General features: G+C 42.4%; 1 protein-coding gene across 9 annotated transcripts in view; it reads right to left on the bottom strand.

The window, feature by feature from the left end:
* Positions 1–745: 745 nt before the first annotated feature.
* apbb2b (amyloid beta (A4) precursor protein-binding, family B, member 2b) overlaps positions 746–23,953 on the bottom strand; it is a 45,615-nt gene continuing 22,407 nt past the window's right edge. For 4 of the 9 annotated variants that reach the window (XM_069697538.1, XM_069697536.1, XM_069697537.1 and 1 more), the window contains 14 exons: positions 20,581–20,822; positions 19,282–19,413; positions 18,676–18,747; positions 17,790–17,840; positions 16,583–16,668; positions 15,860–15,920; positions 14,170–14,316; positions 13,464–13,591; positions 9,495–9,609; positions 8,062–8,149; positions 6,986–7,069; positions 6,638–6,765; positions 5,660–5,839; positions 746–4,413 (listed from right to left, as the gene is read on the bottom strand). In XM_069697538.1, coding sequence (XP_069553639.1) covers positions 4,243–4,413; positions 5,660–5,839; positions 6,638–6,765; positions 6,986–7,069; positions 8,062–8,149; positions 9,495–9,609; positions 13,464–13,591; positions 14,170–14,316; positions 15,860–15,920; positions 16,583–16,668; positions 17,790–17,840; positions 18,676–18,747; positions 19,282–19,413; positions 20,581–20,822 — 1,685 coding nt within the window. In that variant the 3' untranslated portion in view covers positions 746–4,242. The remainder of the gene's footprint in view (positions 4,414–5,659; positions 5,840–6,637; positions 6,766–6,985; positions 7,070–8,061; positions 8,150–9,494; positions 9,610–13,463; positions 13,592–14,169; positions 14,317–15,859; positions 15,921–16,582; positions 16,669–17,789; positions 17,841–18,675; positions 18,748–19,281; positions 19,414–20,580; positions 20,823–23,953) is intronic. The other 5 variants (XM_069697541.1, XM_069697544.1, XM_069697540.1 and 2 more) reach the window with 4 other exon arrangements.

The following is a 23,953-nucleotide window of genomic DNA, read 5'->3' as shown; positions in this document are numbered from 1 at the left end:
TAACAAAACAAACAGGTTTGGCAACTTGGTATTCTGACATTTAATAGACTAATCCAGGGTTTTCTCACCCGAGACTCAGGCACTTGATAAACCTGAGGGTGTTACAGAGCAAATATACATATAATGGTTATGGTATGACATTTTATGTTGATTTTTTTTTTTACTCTTCTCGAAAAATTTTCTCTTTGAAATAAGTTAGCAGTTTCCCCTCGTTGTCTCCAGATGACACGATTTAACAGGAGTGAATCCCTGTTTCCTCAAACCTTTCACAAGTGGTGTTTTGAGATGACACACGCAGACATTGGTTCACTTTAAGGAGTCCCAAGCCAAAAGCCACGGCACAAATAATTCATAAACTAGAATTACTGCCTCCGCCAACCAGTCATGTTGCAGTTTACTCACATATCCCTCCCGAGAGAAACGTTAAACATACAGTTTTAACTGTACAGTGAAGACTTTGAAGGAATCCCTTTGTGCTCGGCCAATAAAACGGATTCTGAAAGAGCACAAAGTTAATGCCATAACCACAGAAAATGCTGTCTGACCCACCAAACTCTCATCAGTTCACCCTCGAACCCGAGAGAATGGTTAAGTCAAATTTTAAAGAAATTCTCTCACTCCATTCCTGAAATCTCGCACGAGCAAACGGTCAAACCGCCGTCGCCAGCACAGAAAAGATGAATCGGTCATAAAACGAATCGGTTGCTGCAGCTGCACTGCGTACAGACACTCGGAGGCCGGGTGGTGTGTTTTATAATGCCGTTTATTCTCACAATATTCTCGGTTACATTGATAAAGTGTACAAATCAGTGAGCAGCAAAGGGAAGCCAACACATCCACCTGTGGGGAATGGAGTGTGTGTTTGTTGTTGTTTATGTGTGAGCTTGACAGAGATGCCGGGAGTCCACTGCTGTAACCCTCCTCCTCCTCCTCCTCCTCACCACTGTTAATCATCAGAACAGCAGTAGACTCCCAGCTCTCAGTGCACTGTACAAGGTGAAGATATATTCCTTTATTTGCCTTTTTTTTTTTTTCTCCTGCAAAGCAGAGCTTGTTGCGTTGTGAGTTAACCAGGGACTGAGACAATGACACAGAGTCAAGAGACTTTACTTGCCCCAACTAATAAAATCAGTATATACCTTTATAAAATAGAATAAATAAAATAAAAAATATTTCTGTTCAATACATACAGTCTTTCTTTCAACCATCCAAGGGCATGCAAGGATTTTCTTGACTTTCCATTTCTCCGGATCTAAAGAATGCATAGATAATTGCTGTTAAATTCAGTATCAACTTAATTGACAACTGTGAAAATTTCCAATCGCCTCTACTGTTTTCATTATTTGCTCTCGTATTTTTCTTATCTACAACAATGTATAGCAGTATTTTACACTTTGGCCATTTGGTGAGTTTTCAAAAAAAGGCATTTCATTACGAGAAAATAACAGAAACCTAAAGACATTCAAAAATAAAAAGATAGCTTATAACAATGATTAATGCCAAATGTTACATGAAATGGGTATTATGTACACACAAACTCGAGTCATCTCATTCACATTTCAACATCCTTGTGACAAAAAAAAAAAAAAAAAAAAAAAAGGTGACGTGGCTGAATTTTCTCATCGGAGTCTCCATTACAAAACTAGCTCCTTTAACCCGTGTACGTTCACTGTGGAGTCGATAAGCAAGATGCGGGAACAACAACCTGACTGTTCGCTAACCCCCCCTCCCCCCCTTAAAGAACCAGTCTGTGGGATTTGAAGGGCTCTATTGGCACAAATGGAAGATAAAATTCCTAATTGTTATTCACCCGAAACAAAGAATTGTTGTGTTTTAAAAAAATGAGCCCTTCATATCTCCACATCGCACCAGCCCTCTTCCACACCGGTGGAGGTTGATCCAGCACTTCAAATGTGGCATGATCTTTGAAACAATGGTTGTTAAATTTCACACGGACATAAACAAAACAAAACAAAACAAAAAAAACGCTTCTCATGAAAAAGGTTTGCGTCATTAGCAGAAGAATGTAGAGGTCAAGGAAATAAACTACATTTTTGTATTGCTGCGTAGAGCTTGTTAGTCCTGATTTTAGTAAGCAGGTAACTACAATATCACAAAGTGAGATTTTTTTTTTTTAATGTTTGACTCCAGCTTTATATTGCGCACAATTCGAAGCTCCTTTATGCTTGACTGTTTATATTTTCAAACTGTATATTTTCTTATTGTCTTTAACAATGTGTGTGGGCAGCACAAAACCTTCACAGAACCATCTTCTATACAGCTGGGAATATCACTACGTATGGAATATGTATTGAATATCAATATGCATGAATATGCATATACAATGCACATGTATATATGCATATATGCATATACAATATGCATGAATATCAACATGCATCTCGTAAACCCGAAAAATATAGTTGGCTATCAGTGAGCTCGTCAGCTCGTCTTCCTACAAGCACTCCTGCAACGTGTTTCAACAATCCCAAAGCTCAACAGGCGGATCGGACCATCGCTGTCTGCTGGACGGGGCAAGCGAACGGCCAGTTACAGGAGGTTCGCTATGAATGATTCAAGGACAAATAAAAGGACCCGGTTATTTATCACCACACATCCAAGCTGGTCAGATATGTGATAACAAGGAGCTAGCAGTGTGAAATAGAGACGCGCGAGAAACCCCACAAGAAACGGACCCAAAAAGCGAGAGATCACGTGGCACCGATGAAAGCAAGACGGTACGGGAAGTAAGAAAACAGAGAAAGCGTATTGGAGTGAGCAGAACCCTGGAGGCAGAGAAAGCAGCCCCGGGAAGTCCCGCTAGTTCTTTCACAAAATGTCCACACGTCTCTCTGTCGGCTGAAGGTAAATATTCTCTCTCTCTCTCTCTCGTTCTGACCTCCGCACAGTTCAGATCTGTCGCAACCATACCCAGGTACAAAAACACATTCCTCAAGTCTTCGTTTTCCTCCTCCAGGCTTTTTTTTTTTTTTTTTTTTTTTTGATGGCACAGATCCCCTTTTTATTTGTGGACGTGAAGTCTCTGATGACTGATACTGGGGTGGAATTTAAAGGAATAGTCAGTCAAATTTCCTCCAGCATGTGAATCAAAGAGCAGCAGCAGCATGCTGATATCTCCTGTGTTTGGAGCAGCAGTCCAGGACTGGTTACCAGAGAGCAGGGGAGCAGAGGAGAGCGGGTCAACACTGTCCATCCCCGCGTCTCTTCCTCCGTTATGGCTATCGTCTGTCGTTTTCCGAGGGGGTAACAAAAGAATAAGAACAAGACGCGAACAGGAAGTATATGAAGGATGTTTCGGGTGAAACGTCACCACTCGTTCGGACCCTCCGGGCTGATTCGTGCACAGCTGACGAGAAACAAAGAACTAAGAAGACAGGATAAACAATCAGTGTGGCTTCTGATTTCTCACCCCTTCAGTCTCTGAAAGCAGCAGCAGTGTATTGATATCGTATTGAATGGTTCACATTTAGATAAAAAAGTTCATGCAGGATCAGCTGTATGGGTTAGAGGGTGTAGACTGACAGTCTGTAGCAGCTTCCTTCTTTCTACTCTTCATTATTCACTGGTAATATGAAAAATCAGACACGGTGGCTTTCAGGACTTCTTCCTTGCCTTTGTTTAATGTTGCATTCTACTGAGGACACCGAGAGAGCGGATCAGCGGGGGGGAAAAGCCACTACAGACGAACGGGACGACCAGGTGACTGACAGGCAGTGTGGCGCGGTGTGGAGGTTCATGCTGGCAGCACAGGCACAGACACAAATACACTAAGAGCATGGAGAGGTCAGCAGTTTGGGCAGCGACGAGCTCGCACATCACACGTGCTGTGCTTGAAGGAGCACGTCCTACCTCTTCCATTTGGACTCTCTCCTCCTCGGTCCTTTGGGCTGAGGGGGAGGAGAGCTACTTCTATGTACACTATCAAACTTCGCGACCAACACTCAGATGTTTCTCATGGCTGTTTCTTCTTGACGCGGGATGAGAGCCTTTGTTCAGCTCAGTTATTTGGAGGAAACAGACTTGAATTGCTGCTCAGGAGTTTATAAACTCACGAGGTGAAATTCCAAGCGAAGAAGTTGAGAAAGGTTTCCCAAACCCTGTGGTTTTGCTATGTTTCCATGGTTACTGGGGTCTGTGGTGGCGATGGGTTATGGCAGCGATGCGACAAGTTACCATGGTGACTGAGGACTGTGGTAGGGAGCCAGTAGTGTTTCGCAGTGGTTACTGCGGCAACTCTGTGACAGGTCTCTTCTGTTTGAGGGTGTCGATGAGAGACAGAACGCCCTTCTTCACGCTGGTGGAAACCCGACGGGACACCGAGTCACCGGGAGGCGACGAGCCGCAAGCTTTCTGGGAAGGAGGTCGAGCCACCAAACACTTCTGATACCGCAGCTGAGATGGGGAGAGAAGGAGGGAGGGCAGAAAAGAGAGAGATACACAGTAAATAATAAGAGTTACAGCTGCTGAGCGTACAACTGTGGAGGTGGTGTGTGTGTGCTTGTGTGTGTGTGTGTGTGTGTGTGTGTGTGTGTGTGTATGTGTGTGGGAGACAGAAAGAAAGGGTAGCTGGACTGGTGCAGGCTGCTTGCTGTGATCAATAATAATGACTGATGACTCTTGTCACTGTGAATCAGTTTTACTGTGTGTGTGTGTGTGTGTGTGTGTGTGTGTGTGTGTGTGTGTGTGTGTGTGTGTGTGTGTGTGTGTGTGTGTGTGTGTGTGTGTGTGTGTGTGTGTCCATATATCCAAAGTTCTGGTGGGTGATCAATAGCTCAGCCAGCAGTCGACTAATCTTGGAAGTCACAAACAGAGAGGAGCAGAGGAAGGTGAGTAACCTCCACTAATGTTCCGGGTTATCGCAGAAACACCACACATGGCGATCTGGGATGTGATTGATGATGAAATAAAAACATTGTGAATGTATGACAACTGTAACATGATGGTCATCACACGTAGAAGCGTCTCCTTTGATACGTTTTCAGCAGAGCGGTAAACAACACCGTGCAATCTACAACACATTTAAACTAAACGTCTATCCTAAATAACCTGAAAGAAAATCCTCTTCAAGAGACGGCTGGTGCTCATCTCGCACTGTATTTTAACTTCAAGTGGCTTCTCTTGATTTGAATGGACGCTTTACACCGTCAGTGCTTTGACAGACGGTCCCATTGCAACCTGAACAGACCATATGTGTTGGAGAGTAAAACACCCATTTGTCAGGATCGACTGAACAATCAAAATCAAACTTAACTGCCGGCAAAGACATCCGCTTTTAGAAAGGGAGGCTTTGAATATCTGCGCCTGTCTGTACTTTAAAAGAACGACCTTGGTTTCAGTAGAAGTGCGAGCATTTTCTTATTTGGTATTTGAAGTTCAATTGACAACGAAAAGCATACGTTTTCTGCTCGAGTTTTCTGAGGACTTCCTGTTGTGCAAGAATATTCGAAATGAAGACAAAGACGTCAAGGAGTTTCAAAAATAGCAATCACTCTCCTGACAATTTGAACATGCATCTCTGTGCATCTATAGGAGAGTGTTTCTTAGGAGTTTATTAAGTGCACAGATTAGAGGTAGCTCAGTGTATTTGTTGTGTTGTCAGCTGTGCACCAGACCGCTGTGTTTCCCTTCAGTAACTCACCATACAAGCTGCCTGCACAGCCTCGGACACACTCCCAGCATTTGGCTCACACCAGAAGATGTGACAGTCAAAACGATGGCCGCCGGCGTCCATGACAAAGGCAAACGTGTGCACGTCACGGCCGACGCCCATAAAAGACAGAAAGCGAACACGACACTCCACCAGCACTTCTTCTTCGTCCTGGTCAGAAACATTACGGTGGGACGTTAGTCAAAAAGTCATACAAAAAAAAAAAATACATGTACAATTCAGTTTTAAAGTATTCAGCTGTCTGACATGGAACAGAAGACATCACAAGACCACATCACTGAGGGAAACTACACTCACTTAACCTTTCTTCTGCACTTTATAGACATAGTTACATTTATTCAGGGGATCTGCCAGTAAAACTACAGCCTACTTATAAACAGTTCCACTGGAGCAGCTGGTTCCTTTGCTGTTAAAGCTCAAATCCATGACTTATTTAAATGAAAAACCTATTTCAAGAAGTTTTATACATTTCTAGTGCATGCTTGACAAAACAGGGAGACACCATTACTTGGCAAGCGAGTTGGACTCCTCTGACATCTGTTGTTTAGATAACAGACACTATGGGCCTGTTATCAGGGGAGTTATTTCTCACACCATATGTGGCGACACAAGTAGAGAGGTTTTCTGAACAGGGAGACGATCAACTAAACTGGCCTTTAGATGCTCTATCATCCATCAGCTGTGTCCTGATGCCACAGAGTGCAAGAATGTCGAGAAATTGTAGATCTCAGCTCTACGTAAATGTTTGCTTTGAAAATGGAGGCAGTTGTATCAATAAATCCCAGTAACGCCAAACATTTCAGGCTGTTGCCACCACTGTGTGTCTGGTATACAGCGTTTGTTGGATGGTGTTTTGCTATGTTTTTATAGAAGGCTGGAAAGAACAGCGTGGAGACCACCAGGGGAAGTCGGGGGTAAAAGTTTGGGAACAGTAGATGTGTGTCCGACCTTGTCTTTGCTGATGGTGACCGTAGCATCTGCCACATTGAGGGCCACTGGAGTCCACTCCTCTTTGTTGGAAGATCCAATCAGACTGTCTATAGCTCCATTCAGTATATCCATGCCTGAAGGACAGCATGTTAAAAACAGAAAGAAAATACAAAAATTAAAATCATATCAAGGTCCACATTAACACTTACAAATAATTTTGCATATCCTTACAGTATGTGTGTGTGTGTGTGTGTGTGTGTGTGTGTGTGTGTGTGTGTGTGTGTGTGTGTGTGTGTGTGTGTGTGTGTGTGTGTGTGTGTGTGTGTGTGTGTGTGTGTGTGTGTGTGTGTTTGATTGTTGACTAACCTATTGGTCTGACCACAGGCAGCATCCCGAGGTAGAGCACCTGGAATTTCTGAACCAGTTCTGTCTTTGGTGTGGGGAACTCTGCTGAGGACAAGTCAACACACACTTAACAGGTGCACATCAAAATACAGATCATATTACTTTATGTCACATTAAATTGGGGCTCACACCTTAATACATGGACCACTGTCTTCACAGTGTTGCCTCTACTATATTTAAATAGAGGCACTTGTATACATATGTTAAGTTATTCTGGTCATCAAGTATGTTTAGTTTAACAGAAGCTGACAACGGTATTATTCACTCTGTCAGGGATATGAAATAATTTGAGCAACTCCCTCCAGCTGTTCTCTGAAAATCTGCCAGTGTAAAGTTGAGGTGAATAACACCAGCACATTATGCTGGAGCACTGGACCATCCACTCCTAAATCTGTAAACTGCAAACAACTGTTGAAGGTACCCCTTTGGAGTTTTTGACCAGTAGAAGTATTGTGCACATTAGTCCTCAAGCTTTTTTCCGCTATTTGAAAGCTGGCAGGAGGAAAGCACAACACGTTAAAGCAGTGGACTTTAGGAAGAAGACTTCAAGGAAGTAAATGTAACCATCTAAGATCTTCAAAAATAGATTTTTACAGATGCGATATCAGGAATGAGATACATTTACCTCGAATGTTAGAACTGAAGGACATGCAGTGCATTTTTTGATGAGAAACACTGAATATAAACAGCTTTTTTACAGGAAAGCTCCACACACCACCTTTAACACCACTCAAAGTGATTAACGGGGATCTTTTAAAAGACATCGATTGATTTGAACAGCTGCATGATTATTCATCAACCTGCTTTCATGCTCCTGTTCTACACTCGGCATAATTTTGAAGCATTAACAGAAGACATTATGATGACAGCACAGCTTTTTCTCGAGACTTTCTGCTCTTACAAACGATCTCTTTGAATGACACAAAAGTGATAACTGTTCTGCATCTACTGATGCGTCTCACTTGTCGCATTTACACTCGCTCTCTCTCACACACAAAAACACACACAGAGTTTGTTACTATATGTACGAAGCCTACCTTGTAAAGGCAGATCTAGTCCGGCTTGCATCCTGTCCTGCAGAGAGCTTCCTGCCATTGCTTTGGCATTCTTTCGCTCAGTCATTATCTGGAGGAGAGAGAAGCAAAAGGAAATACAGAAGTCTGAGGAAATGGCGTGTAAAAACAAAGCAGAATTGGTGTAGCATTGGCAGAGACGCAGGGGAGGAGAGTGAAGCGACGATGACAAAAATGTGTGAAAGTGCAGGAGGATGCGAGAGGAGGGGAAAAAAGATGAAAGCGTCAACAAGAATAGAGCTCAGGGAAACCTCGAGTAGCTTCACCCCTGCTACTGTCATTCTGTCTACCCATTTCACCTGAGGAGCACACTCACACACACACACACACACATACAAACTAACGAGGTCACACTCCTCTTTCCAAAGCAGGATAAAAGCTTTTCTCGCAGTGCAACACACAGGGAGAAACACATACATACAAAGAGGACCAGGAAACAGGCAGAATCCTTCACAACCATCACTAACAAATTCACATACATGCCCAGAAACACCAAACATAAATTCTATATGTCCTCCACCACAGAGTTTCTCACAGCAAATCTGCATCTGAGCAACCTCCGCTCTGACCAACTTCCCCACCTTTCCTTTTTCATCCTGAATGAAACAGCCTTGATGTTCTGTAATATAGGTCGGCTATAAAATGTGGGCTGCAAAGTACTAAAGTGAAGGATGTGGACAAGGACAAAAGCTCCTTCTCCACCTTTTCTCTCTAAAAGAAGATTCCAGGTACACCAGCAAAATGCGCAAGAAACTTTTTTAATTTGACTCAGACTTGAATTCAGCAGCACATTACGAGCCCATAAAAATGAAGCAGCCGTTTTAAGATCTTTTCCAAAATTGAATTAAAATTAAAAACCTATAAATGCATTTTATTGGAACAAAAGTAGAGTCCATCAATTCAAAGCAGACAATAAAAATATGGTTTTGTTCATCCAGCCGTTTGAATTCATTTGTATTCACCGAAGAGGGGACATGCAGTATATAAAGAGCTCTCTTATTCTTTAGGCTTTCTGGGGATTGCAGATAAAATTGTTTCAAAGATTAAAATGCGTGTCGAGACTGTGGGTTGGTAAATATGATAAAGCAATACAAGCATTCATGAGGCTGGTCATTTGAATATGTTCAGTGAATGCATTATTTCTCAGGCGGATTATAGAATGAGGTTGTTTAAGTGAGTGTTTATAAAAAAAAAAAAAAGGTTTGGTTTTTGGGCTTAAGTTGAGTTTCCTTGTGAAATGAATTGTGATAATGTCCCTGAGCACTACATCACACAACCCCCCTACCTTTCCTGTTGAGTGAAAGCAGAAATATTCTTCCAACAAGCTGAAGCACCATTTCTGAATCTATTTGCAAAATCCAAACTTATCCTTGCGTCCTCGGGCCTGAACAACTTACCCGGGAGCAGATCTCATGCAGGCTGGTGGCGATGGCTTTGGCAGGTGTGTCACAGCGGAACACATGACATTTCAGGATCCTGGTGTTTTTATCCCTCGCCACATATGCAAAGTCCCTGAGAGGAGGAAAAACCACAGAGTCAAAGAAGACACAAGAGGAGGAGGACGGGATGTGTCTCTGTTGGACTAGTTTTGGTGCCTCCTTGGAGGCAAAAAAATAAATAAATGATGAAGCAGTGATGGTGTGTGTGTGTGTGTGTCTGTGTGCATGTGTGTGTGTGTGTGTGTGTGTGTGTGTGTGTGTGTGTGTGTGTGTGTGTGTCCAGTTTCGAGACGAACAGGTCCTGGAGACGGATGACAGATGAGCTGACCTTTATCAGTGTGATGAATACAGGACACGCACACACAAACACACACCAGTCGATGGGCCTCAGAGATCAATAGAGCAGCGGGATGCAAGAGGGAGTTGAATAGAGTGACAGCAGGAGAGAACTTTCCCCTGGGCCCACTGGAGCCGAAAACAATTTAACTCGGCCGAATAGAAGGGATGAAGAAGGGAAGGAGACGGGTGGAGAGAGGAATGAAACCACAGAAAACTCTCAAGAAGAAATATAGCTGCAACAAATGAAACCAGTGCTGCACACACACTTGTGATTTACGACGTTCAAAAATGCACATGAACCAATCTAAATAACTTCCTTCAAGCGGTGTGCTTCAATATGTCATGCAACAGGAAACACAGGCCTGAGGGTAACAAGATGTCTGATTCCAGACCCTCAGGAGGGACTGGGAACAAAAGATTCCTATTTGTGTGTGTGTGTGTGTGTGTGTGTGTGTGTGTGTGTGTGTGTGTGTGTGTGTGTGTGTGTGTGTGTGTGTGTGTGTGTGTGTGTGTGTGTGTGTGTGTGTGTGTGTGTGTACCAAAAAAAAAAAAAAAGAAGACGCTTGTAGACAGACAAAGACAGGGGAGGTCACCTTCATTTCCTACATCTCTGAACGTGTGCGCACAGCGTGGTACAGTACGATAAAGACAAACTCTAGAATGGAAAAAAATGCAATGCAGAGGAAATGAAACCAATAGAAAAAACAGAAATGATGAACAGATACAGTTGGAGGGTCGTAGGTGGAAGGATGGAATGTGTTTACCTCTCTCTGAGTCCAAGGAAGCCAGGGAGGAAAGGAGGACAGTTAGTAGAAGGGAAAAAAAAAAAAATCCATCACACTCATCCCCTGCTGTGGAACAAGATGCCGAAGAGACTCACTCACACACAAATTTAATTTTGAGGGACATATTCACTCCTCCTGTTGTCTCCGTCGCTGCCAGAGTTTCAGTAGCAGCGTAGTAAAATACATGCATGCGTGGGTTGATGAGGTGTTAGATCTCAGCAGCACTGCAGGTTATTTTTCATGCTCACTTTACCTTGAACTAAAACTATGATAAATTGACAGAAATTGAATAAGTTGTGACGGAAAAGAGAGAAGGAAAGAATAGCGGGTCAGAGAGCGAGAAAGACAATTCTGGTTTGGAGCAATTAGCTTTAATTGGCTGCTGATGGTTTGTTTCCTAAAAACATGAAGGAAATAGGCTGAGAGTATCTAAAAGCCTAAGAAAAAAGAAGTTACAGAGAGGGGACTGAGTAGAGTAAGGAATATAATGACACAAAAGTGAAATACTGGGAGAGGAAATTGGAAATGAACTGCAACAATGTACGCGATAAAGATAAAAGCACCGAGTCGGGGGGGCAGAATAAAACACGCCGATGAGGGGAGAAGATAAAAGAGGAATGGGAAGGGGGAGGGGGAGAACGGGGCACAGCGAGAGATATCTCGTTCGAATATAATCTTATCATCGTGCCGACGCCCCTGAAAATGTCAAGGTTGCTGTGGGAATGTGTAATCTCTACGGTGATAATGAGTTTCGGGGCACACAAATAGCGGCGGAGGCACCGGGGTACCGTTCATGTGCTGACACAACCACTCCAGTCTTTCACATGGGTGTATGAGTGTGAGTGTGTGTGACAGAGAGAGAGAGAGAGAGAGAGAGAGAGAGAGAGAGAGAGAGCGAGAAGGAAATTCCCTGCTCCAACCAGGTTTCAATATATCTTCAAAATGAACAGTTTTACAATCCAGAAATTTAAACAAAAGGCAAAGTGGAGGATGTGCAGCAAAATTATTGCATGTAACGACTGTGTCTTTTTATATTCCGATGTAGTGCAAAGTAACAATTCAAAATCTGAACGTTGGAGGGAATTTTGATTGCACATTTCCTACAATGAAGAAAAATGTTTTATGCTTACATTTTAGCTCTGAACTGCTAAACATTTCATTTTTTTGGAGGTTCTCAGCATTGCAAACAAATGCTTTTCTAGATTCACATAAACTCAACTTCCTCATCACGTTATCTGTTTGTAATCAACTCTGCCGCCCTCATTTAGCCAACCAGGTACCAACATCTGATTCTTCAATCCACCTGAGTTCCTGTGAAATTGTGACATGCACACCTGACATCAAACCAAAAAAAAAAAAAAAACGACCTGCTCAGAAGCATCTCCTACACACCGAGGCCTCTTATCTCTGGTTTCTCCTCCTCCTTCTGCTTTAGTGATGGCTCCAAAAGTCAGATAATGGTATATAAATATACTCACAGTGGTTTGTTTTCCTACCTTGGCAGATAATCCTGTGAAGGGGCGCGTCTTTGGACACTCACACCATCATTTCCTGGTGATACTGCATGTGCACTGCACACTCTCCTCAACCTGTCCGCTCCACACCCAGTAAGCACTAACCATACCTCCCCCTCTGGTAGATTCATCCCTCTCTCCCTCTCTCCTGCTTAAACCCCCTTCTCCTTCTCCTTCTCCTCCCCTCCCTCGGACCACCTCCTCCCCTCCTCCCCTCGCTGCAGCTGAGGTATTCCCACTGCTCAGACTCTGCCACTATGTGTGGTTGTGGATCGTAGGAATAAAGGTTAAGCACTCGGAAAACAAGCGTTTGTTTCACCTGACAGAGTGATCTTAAGTCATTATTATACTGTAACATGCACGCCTGGCATTGTCACGTGTGTGAAGGAGAGGAGAACGATCCCTGAGGCATCAGAGAGCTGCACTTCTGCATATTTGAAGAGCTTTTAGCCTCGTCTTTTCTCCTCAGTGTACTCAGGCTTGTGTGTGTGAGGGTACTGTACATGTGCAGGCTGAGATTGTACAGCAACTACCAGCCGTTCCAGTCCACTTCACCCAGCTGTGCCTCATAACCTAGCGGTGCACGGCGCTCTCTACTGGTCACTCGGCAGCCCCACAGCACTATTTTTTTTAATCATTTGGAGTTTTGTGAAGCTCATTTACTTAAAATGTTTCCCTCAGATTATTAAATTTAGGAAAACCAAAACTAGAAGCTGCCCGGCATAATGACGTGTGTGAATATGCCTTTAGCCGAGCCTGCTGTGGTGAAAGTGAGGGACAGAGAGTCCGGTGGGGATTCGTGGTGAATGAGAATGAAGGCAATGCTCTCTCTGTCATTCTCTCCTTTATACTGACGAATTAATCTTACATTAGCATCTCTTCATCATCAATCATTAACTCTTCTTTTCTCCCTGTCACTGCACGACCTGTCTGCTTGTCCTCATTTGTTACCATGACATTTTACTGTGTGTGTGTGTGTGTGTGTGTGTGTGTGTGTGTGTGTGTGTGTGTGTGTGTGTGTGTGTGTGTGTGTGTGTGTGTGTGTGTGTGTGTGTGTGTGTGTGTGTGTTAAATTCAACAATGAATTATTGACCAATTGAAGGATGGACCTGGATGATACGTTAATAACACTCTCAGTATATTCACACTCCAGAAAAACTTAGGCAGGGATTTTTAAGCACAGCAAATATTCTGAGAACATGAAATCGTACAAAGGATTAATCATGAAGGAGACAAGCAGAAGAGAGTAAATTATAGAGAAAAATTGTGTGGTTGCCATTAAAACTGACCTGCCATTGTCCCGGCCAACACCCCACACCCGGATACTTGCTATTGGCTGAGAGTGGAGCACACTGCGGTCCATGGGGTCAACTAGGTTCAACATATTATTCTCCAGCACCAGGAACATGTCCTTCCCCTGGGCGCACACACACAAAAACACAGTCACACACACTCCTTCAAATCTCAAATCCTTCAAATAAAAACACGCAACCCTTATTTCCTGCAGCTTGAAATGTAGCAAAATAAAGTGGTCCTTTAAAGGTCAGGAGCTTCCTTCACTTACCTATCAAGTATAATTGCCTAAATGTGTATAGAGTGTAAGAGTGTGTGTGTCCATGTGTGTACTCTGGCTTTGAAGGTCTCTAAATAAATGATTATACCCTAAAACGAGGGGGCGAGAGATGAAAGGTTATTGAAAAAGGGATGAAGCTCTCTGTTCTGTCACTTCAAATTAAATACAACCACAGCAGAGAGGGTAGGAAAGACTTCATAATGTTGCTCTCCTTTCCTCCCTCCCTCCTTCGACATACATTTCAGGAGACTCTTGCCCTTGATAACTTGTGTTGAACATTTCTTTCCTCCACACTTCCTAGTTTTCTACAACCACTCCTCATATTTAAATCCTTTACTTTTACAAACTGTCCACTCTTTATTTTACACCCAAAACCAAACACTTGTACACACATGACTGTAACTCTACATCATCTTCCTCACCTCTCCCCAGATGCCAACGGTGTCTCGAATGTCATTCTTGCAGTAGGACAGCTGTCGGATGCAGTTGTTAACGGCAACGCTGCTCTTTCCCGGAGCCAAGTCCTCCTCAGCCATCTCCACCCAACCAAGGGAGCGCACCGCAAAACACTGGAACACACACCAGATGAAGACAGTCATTTCCATACAGTACATAGTGATTCACCACAACCTTTAACACACCAACAGCTAGGTTTTTGTTATAAGCACTAAGACAACATCTGTTTTGAAGGTATGAAATGACCACACCGGTTTGTTTAAATGACACATCTGGCAACACTGTAATCATAAAGCTAAACATTTTTAACATAACAAAGAAGAAAAGAAAGGTAAACAGATGGACACAACAAAGCATGTTGGCAGATAAGAGATGGAAAGAGGAGAGAGACCATCTGCCCTCATCAAGTATTCATTTGATATCAGCAGTCCATTCACAAAGTACTCTGCAGACTATATAGGTCAGAGTGAGAGATGGAAAGGAACAGGTGACAGAGAAAGTGAGTCACTGTCACACTAACCGCTGGCTTCATAGTTTGATGTGGGTACGTTTGCAGTCAGCTTTTTAGACTTCGATGGACAGAAGTTGCTCATGAATGAGATCTTATTTGTACCTCACTAGGTAGAAAAAAAGAACCACTATAATCTTGCCACTGCAGTGGGCTGTTTGCTGCCAGTAATGTGTGTGTGCTACCGGACCAGGGACCCCGACTGTAGGGCTGCATTTGTGTCTGCTATTTATCACAATGTCACCGTTGCTAAGGATTGTGAATTTCTGCCAGATAAACACACTGAGGGAACAGACACCAGCCTAATCAGCACCACGTCATCAAGCTGAGTGCTGGCTATAAAGTCTAATCTGCAATGCTTTACAATCTATTCAGCCATCTGTGGAAACACAACACACACCTTGAATGAATTTTAGCCTCTAAAACGGCATCATGCCGTACAAATAAAAATGTAATTTATATCTAGCACTGACATTTTGCAGCTGACATTCTCCTGAGTGGGGAGGTTTACTGAGTCCGACTCCTTAAAAGCTTAAATGTCTCATTTGAATCTCAGGTCTCGGTAATAAATGCACCAATGTGCTGCATGGATCTATATTTCCCTGTTACACCACTGGGGGGCAATATTGTTCTGCTATCGCTTCCTTCAGATAAGGGCGCATGCAGCAACTATGACCAACATAAACACCATCTCTAACCAAACAGGCTCAGGAAATCAACAGAATAAAACATAACGCAGCATCTTTTCAAGGCAAGAAGCCACGGGGGCTGGAAATGTTGTTTATGTTAGTCCGTGTTTAAAGGTAGGAGAAGGCAGGACATAAATACATACAAGCAACTTTACATTGCGCAAAACAATAACATTTTACAAGTGGAGGCAGTCTGCTAGCAACACTAACATATATATTTAAGGTTAACATAAAGGAAATGACTTTGATATTTTAAAAGTTTCTTGTCTGACACATGAAGAAATTCTAAAATTAACTTTTAAACCAATTAAAGGTTTAAAAAGGTACTGTATCCAAATAGCTGCAGAACCATGTCAAGTATGATTTGGTTGGTACTGTGTCTGAGACCAGAGATTATCAAGCTAAATGTACATAATGCAGGCTTTAAACTGATGTCAAATTTAGAAAAGGGCTCCTTACCTTTGTTTCTGGGTCACTGTTGGCATTGTTGGAATCCTCTTCTTCCACAGCTGGACGGTTCCTAAAAAAAGTTAAGATGATGAAGAAAAAAGGCCATCAGTATCTTCTTTTGTTTCTGTAAGCTTGTAGTGAGGTATAAAGTATTTGGTTGCCAGGTAACACTTAAATTTTAGAGTCAGTATTATTATTACTGGCTTTAAATAAATAAATAATACCTTCCAATCATATTTCTTTTTACTTATCTTGTGTTTTTGTCACGTATGATCATTAAGCTGTTCCTTTTTTTTTGTTTTTTTTTTCTCTTAAAGCACATTGAGTGTAGCCTGTGGTATGAAACATGCTACATAGAAATATGCTTGACTTGACTACAGGATGCAGTATAAACAATAAGAGTGTGCCATTATGATGCAACCATTAGCTGCTTTGTTAACAAGGTTTTGGTCTTGTGTCTGAATTTACTAAGGCTACAAGCAGTCATTCCACTAATAGAGAACATGGAGCCATTTCCTGAGTACAAGAACTTCCTGCTTTGTCTGCTCTCATTTCACTGTAATTAAACACAAGATTAGAGAAACTAACTAGAGAGAAGGAACTAGCAGAGTCACAGAGTAGTGTAGTTTAAAAAGAAAGACAAAAAGGGAAACATGTCCGATAATTAATTACAACTGGTGGCTTTTACAGATTTAAGTTAGACTTTTGTATCAGTGTGAAGCAGTATTTTACCTTAGCTTGAGTGAGGCGTAGCGCAGTGTAGCACCCTCAAATTCCTTCAGACTGGGGTCAGGGTTCACCGTGGCTGCCTGCAGGTCCTGATGTACACAGGTGACATTGTAAGAGTGTAAAATGATACCAAAATAAACCCACCATCTTTGGCCAGAGGGGTTCCACTTTAAAGCCCCTTTCACACATGTAACCTATTATATAGTCAGGCTAGATCGTCCTCGTCTGATAAAGGATTTTGTTTTTCACATGCAAATCTGTAAAGTCAGATCCCACAGGAGATAACCATTCCAGTCATTTCCAGAACCTGGCTCTGAGTTATAGGTGCTTCATGGTTGTGGTAAAGTGATCCAGATTTGCCAAATTGCAAATGTTTCACTTTGAGACGTCGGATTTTCCTACTATTTCATAAAAACTCCGTCATCTCCTGTGGTTGGATTCCTTACTGCGTGTGAGACGGTCACACAGCACATTAAAACTCGCTAAAAAACAAATGCTTTTCCGAGGGATGTTGGTGCTTTTGTTTTAACCAAAGGCTTTGGCAGATGTCCAGAAATACTACAACTGTACATAAAAATGACAATATGTATTACCGTCATAAAGTACACGGGTTACAGACCATGTGGGAGAAGGGCTAAAAAACACAAACCTTGCAAAAACCAAATGTAAATATTTTGACCCGGAGCAGTGTATGCCAGCATGCATCCAGGTGTGGGAAGAATGCCCTTGCTGGATGAGGAAATGGTGTAGGTGTGTTATGTATGATGGGGCATGCTGCATCAGGAAAGGAAAGTTACGTACACACACACACACACACACACACACACACACACACACACACACACACACACACACACACACACACACACACACACACACACACACACACACACACACTTGTGTGTGCAAACACATTCAGATCTGTGACAGTAGGACAGAGAAATGAAAATATTTTACCCACGAGTAAAAAAGAAAAAAAAAAGAAACCTGTTAAATGTGTTGCTGCAGCCAAAAAACAGACATGTTGTTCCATATCAGGCACGATCAAATGCTGTGGGTGGTGCAGTTACACTTATGTCAAAGCATCAGCCACGCATGCTTTTGCCCAGGCAGTGAATTTAAGCACATAATGCATAAATGCACACACTCAAAGAGTGGGTGGGGTTAGACCGAGAACAAGACTCGCTGACACGGAGTGCATTATACTTGCCTTCCACACTTCACTATCAATTTTTCCGCCAAATTCACTCCACACCTGTTTCTACATACGGCATTAAAACACAAACACACATAGTGGTGGGTCAAGGATTGGGAGTCAAAGGTGGGAGGGGAGCATGGGAAGAAAGGCAGGAACAAGGTTGTTAGCTAACTAGTTTACTAGTGTTGCAATAAGGAGCAAACCAGCAAAACATTTCTTAAATTCAACCAAGCAGTCAAGCAAAACTTTAAATGTTTTCTTTGATTGTTTTGCTCCTATTGAACTTTAACCACGCTATTGAGAATCTACTGATTCTTGATTAGTTTCTCATAAGCAATCCAGACATACAGTACCATCAGGGATTGTTTAGACAGTGACATTTTCTGTTTAATTGATGTGTGTGCTAACTTTTGGCCTTATTGTTGACAGTTTCAGTTGAAACAGTACTCCTGTAAGACGACCAACAAAGAAAGCCATTAAAAAAGATTAAGTTAAGATAAAATATAAAAAGTAAGTAAAATATATCAAATGCAGTATCATATACAAATATTTAGCTTTAAAAGTAAATACACAAGTGGTGACGTAAAGTCTAAAACACAGTGCAGTCAGTTTTGTAAACACTGAAAATATTATTGCACAAAACAGTCTTTATAACAAAGTATTTTGCTGCTCTTGTTCCCAATGTGCATAACAAACCAAACCTAATGGTTTTAATTCAAACATGCTCAAGGACAGAGCCATATGTCACTGTCCAAATACTTGCTGATTGCACTGTACAGGATATAATAGAAGTAGGCATACAGAGCAATATAAGGTAAACAATATACAATACAGTTGCAGCAGGAACTCACTTTCCTATCTCCCCTCCACAGGGAACAATATGTGAATAGTATCCTACCTTGTCCTCATCCTCGTAATGCTGAGAGCGACCCTCTTGATCCGTCATCCCCTGCTGAGATGTGGAACGAGGCTAAAGACAGACAGAGACAAAAGGCATTCAAATAATGATAGTAAGACATGTTACTGCAGCATGTTTGTCTGTCACTAAGGCATTCTGGAGGTCAGTCGCTACAGATGGATGAGCCAGAATCTCTTTCTGGCTCATCCATCTGTCAACATCAGTCCATTCTCACCGGATCAATATTTTATCTACACCAAGCAGCTCTCTATCAATATCCTTTCCTTTCTCCATTTCCATCCATCATTCTACACGACTGGCTGATTGATTGGCTCAGTGTTCTTGTGTTCCAGTATTCTGCTGCTGGACTGCAGTATTGATGCTCCTCTCTCTGTGTCATTCAGCTGACTTGATGCACATTTCTACCAAACCTCCACTAATCTCAGTCAGGGCGACAGAAAAATGTATCTGACAGATCTGACAAATTCATTGTGCCGTCTAAAACTAGCATGTGTGGGCTTGAAATGGATTCATAAAGATGTGCTGAGCAGAAGAGACCAGGAAGTAGGATTAAACAGACAAAAAAAGTTTTAGCTGGTTACTCACAAAGTAGCAGCTGTTGACAAATCCACATGTGGAGAGGGTGGGCTCATGAGTGGAGAGAGGCTCCACTGAACTGTCAGATGTGGTGCTGCCTGAACGAGTTGAAGCCCTGAAGAAGACCTCCGCCTGGCATGACTTCATGGACACACACAAAAGCACAGTTGTTAAAAATTGGTGTGTGGACTGTGACTGCCTCTGCAGACATTAGCGGCTATTAATGGATTAAAGAAATGTCTAATCATCCTTGGTAAGCCTAATTCAGGCGTCTGCATTTGACAGCATTATCCTCAGCAGCACTGTTCAGTCCCAAGGTCAGGAAACGTTTTCTGAAGTTGTACTGTAGCACATGGGGAACTTACCAAGGGAAAAAAAACAACATGATTTTATATTCCGTTACACATTTAATTGAATCATAATCATTAATTTGTCAAATATAAATATATTTATGTTTTTAAAACATCAATTGAAGAGATCAGATCAAGGTCATATTAACACTACCAGAGTAAGAACACTGAGCTCTGCTGTCTGCAATTTAGTTGATTTGTGCTAATAAAGAAGCTTCAAATAAACATTTACATTTTTAGAACGATGGCATTTCCAGTTGTCATCATGCCGAATAGTTATAATGACACAATCTAGACAAATAATGAGGATTTTCATTAACAACTAAATTGCACTGCAGTCATTAGACAATATTAGATATATTGCACTCACTGATTCACGCTCAACCTCATTACTTCTGTGTTCATCTAAATATATGACCTCATTATTTTTCAAATTGTTCCCCTCAGCTCTTTGCACTGAGAATGGATTCTTCACAACGGACTCTCAACATAATTTGAGCCTGACCACAGCCAGAAAAGCACAAAAAAAAAACTGTTGACCATTGTACATCCACATTAAACAGGTTACATTTTTAAACAAATGTTTTTCCTTTGTCCATGTCCCTGGCCAATGATTTGGCCAGCTGTCTTGTCAGTAAACTCTTAACTGCTCCTACTGTTGTTTGCCAACTGCAAAGAGATTTAACTATTTCCTGCTGTTTAGGTATTTCACTGAACACAGAGCACTCAACAAAAATGAGCTCGAAAACGCTACTGTGGATGCAAATCCTTTTCACACGAAATCATCAGTTCAAAATGTTCAGGGTCGAATGTAGACACGGTCTTAAACTATCTGAGGTGGTTACATTTAAACAGTTGCAGGACTAACCATAGCTAACTGACAGTTACTGCAAACAAAATGCTAAACCTACATGAGACCTAAAACATGTGAGTGTCAGTTTGCTATTCTGCCTCTCACCTCATGGTCAGGAGTGGGTGAGGGGCTGAGCGAGCCCAGGGAGTGTTTACGTGGTGTCGGGGCTGCGTGGTCGCCGAGGGCCGGGGACTCTGTCTGTCCAGGGGCTGGACGGGTGGCGGGCCGCTCCCACTGGGTGGCGCCTGTGGGAATGTGCCAGTAGTAGATACCAGCCATGTCTGTGATCTTCTTCCATCCTGGAGGCAGGTCAGTGTCTGTGTGGAATGACTGCTCACTCCAGATATCTGGTAGAAAAAAATAAAACAAACTGTGTGATGGTTTATTGATATAAAAAAAAAATTGAATTGACTCAGCGGACAGACCTCTTCTATACATGTATATACGTGTACTTGTTGTGTACTTGATGTTCGCTGCATGTCACTCCCCTGATCGATTTCCCCACACTTCCAGTCTGTCTCTATTGCACCTATCTAATACCTAAAAAACATATGCATGCATCAACACACTGCTTTGACTTCACACAAACGTACAATATTGATTTTTCTTCCATATAAATCAGATTTGGTCTTTGTTATATGGAAGCTAACCCCCTCTGAGTCACATCAACAGCTGAAGGCAGGGATTGTTAGCATCTGCTGCAGCTGTCCTCCTAACAAGCCTCGTCTCCACGTCCACAGAAAACAACTGAGCAAAACTTGTTAAGCGCTGTTGTTGCATTTGTTGCACCCACGCACATTTTTAAATGAAAGATATCAAACAGGCATAAAACAACTACAAACTTTTCACAAAGCGACACAGGCACAAGAGCAAGGATCTCTCACATTTAGAATAGTTCCCCGCACGCCAAAGCAGGATTAAATATATTAGGATTTATTCACGATGACATAAATGAGGATTTATTATTCATCTCTGACCGTAGTAATTGTATTAGCTTCTTTTCAGAACCTTGTTTTCGACAAATCTACTGTTTCATTTCCACGGGCATGTGATTCATTGTGGGCATTTTAATTTATTGTTTCCTATGGGCTCATGGATCAGAATTTATGTCCCAAAGACAAGGCTGACAATCTGGAAATGGGTGGAGAGCCAATCGTCCATAATGATGCCACAAACAAGATTGTCTTAAATATTCATGGCAGATTTGATGTCAGTGCACAAGCAAACATGAGCAAAAAGTTCCCCAGCTTAAGGCACAAGAAACACTTTCTATATATAGTGCACAAGTTAGAAAAGTTGCCTCTGAGAAACGGCTAACTAACGAAGTCGAAAGCTGTGGAGATGGAAATTGTTTCAGAAGGCAACAAACAGAGCGGACATGAGCAACCACATCATTTGTACCACGTCTTTTCGAGCTCAATGTGTACCAGGTCTTCAGTGGTGCATGCTGCTTCCAATAATTCAGCCTGAACACAACAAACTTATTTCTCCTGCCTAAAGTGTTTTTATGTTACAAACCTAAGTCTGAAAAACCAAATTTATACTGTGTGCTAAAAGCTTAACTTTCAGTAGTGTCAACTCAACCCCCTGACTTTTTTTTATCCACTGGAAAGATATGTTAAATATATGGAATGAACACAATTCTTAACTTTTACATACCGACTTCCATTTGTCCATGCAAATGAAAGGGAAGGAGAAGGTAAAATCATCTCATAGCTAAACTAATATATAGCCTTCACAAGCTATCTGCATGTTCTGCACTTTAATGGCTAATTAATTTAGCTGTTCTGGCTCAGTATAGATTTATGTGGAATTTAAACTTGTCCTCCAAAACAGAGCACAACATCAGCATATACAACAGATGGCTTGACCATAATTTATTTGACATGTGATACATTTAGAGGAACTACAGCTGTTACCTTGAAAACAAACACACAGACAGACACCCACCCACACACAAACACAGACAGAGATCCTGTTTGGGGATGGAATCAGAGTACTTATATTAATGCGTCTGTACTCAGTCTTTTATTAAATCCCATCTCATATAAAGGATGCAGTTTCCTGGTAGTCGAGCTACCTGAAGCTCGCACGCGCACACACACACACACACACACACACACACACACACACACACACACACACACACACACACACACACACACACAGGCCTATTGATGGGATATTGCGTGTGCATGAGGCTGGTGTCGTGGCAGAGGTAGTAAAGATGATCGCAAACTGCATCAGGCGTTGTAGCAGCTCATAAAGGTGATATAAGCTCTGAGGGACCGTTCAGCTGGTGATAGGTTTATTTGTGTATGTTTGGATGTTTTGTGTGTGTTTGGATGTTTTGTGTGTGTGTGTGTGTGTGTGTGTGTGTGTGTGTGTGTGTGTGTGTGTGTGTGTGTGTGTGTGTGTGTGTGTGTGTGTGTGTGTGTGTGTGTGTGTGTGTGTGTGTGTGTGTGATTGCGAAGGGTTCTGCTCACAGAGAACTGCTGACCATGCTGATGAAACACAGCCTGGGCCTGTTGCCACAACAGCAGGCCATATGTCATCATGACGACTGGTTCGAGCTAGATTGAGATGGAATTCAGACACACAAGCGCACACACCCTCACACACCCTCACTCTCACACACACACACAACACAAGTTATCAAGACTTTAGTTTATCTAAAGGAAGAGGAATCACAGAAATCATATCAAATGCATAATATGTTCTTGGCACACGCAGACATCCCTTGGGGCTAAAGACTGTGCATTAGAGCAAGGAGCTGTGAAGCAGAGCCTTCTGGGAGTTAGAGTCTTTCATGAGAAAAAAAAAATAGGTCAGATCAAATTAAACTACAACACAGAGAAGCTGAGTGTTTCGGTCTGCTGTGAGCGAGAGGAAAGATGGTGACTCAGAATGGGTGCCAATATGAGATGACTACTGGATGTGGATTAAAGAGTGGGCAGACACAAGAGGAGGGAGACACAGAATCAGAGAGAAGAGAGACCTGGCATGCTGCGAGGGCTGTATTATAACTGTCACTCTATGCAGGCAATGTGGGATGGACGGCACTAAAAGGAAAAGACTTGGCATGCTAGTACTGATGCTGACAGTTAAAGTACACCTATACAGCTGATGAAAATGTGCCACTCTGGATCTACGTAGCAGTTAGCCTGTGATAGCCTCGGTTAGCATGCAGGTCCATGGCAGAGTACAGTTGAGCAGAGGGGGAGGGGACGGCAGCGAGTTTCTGAAGCAAAACACACACACGCACGCACGCACGCCGCACACGTGTTTTCACTGGAAATGACACCAGACATACATAGCAACACGGCCAGACTAAGGCACTCACAACAAACACACAAATATAGCATGCACAGATTCTTGTAGCAGATGATATCATTAGAGAAAAACTTCATCCCCATGTTGGAAGAGACACACACACACACACACACACACACACACACACACACACACACACACACAC

This window comes from Brachyistius frenatus, unplaced genomic scaffold (assembly GCF_029030835.1).
Source record: "Brachyistius frenatus isolate BFR_SWC_R1_liver_20210118 unplaced genomic scaffold, ASM2903083v1 Contig_23, whole genome shotgun sequence".
Lineage (NCBI taxonomy): Eukaryota > Metazoa > Chordata > Actinopteri > Embiotocidae > Brachyistius > Brachyistius frenatus.
This window is presented reverse-complemented; position numbering and strand designations above follow the sequence as displayed.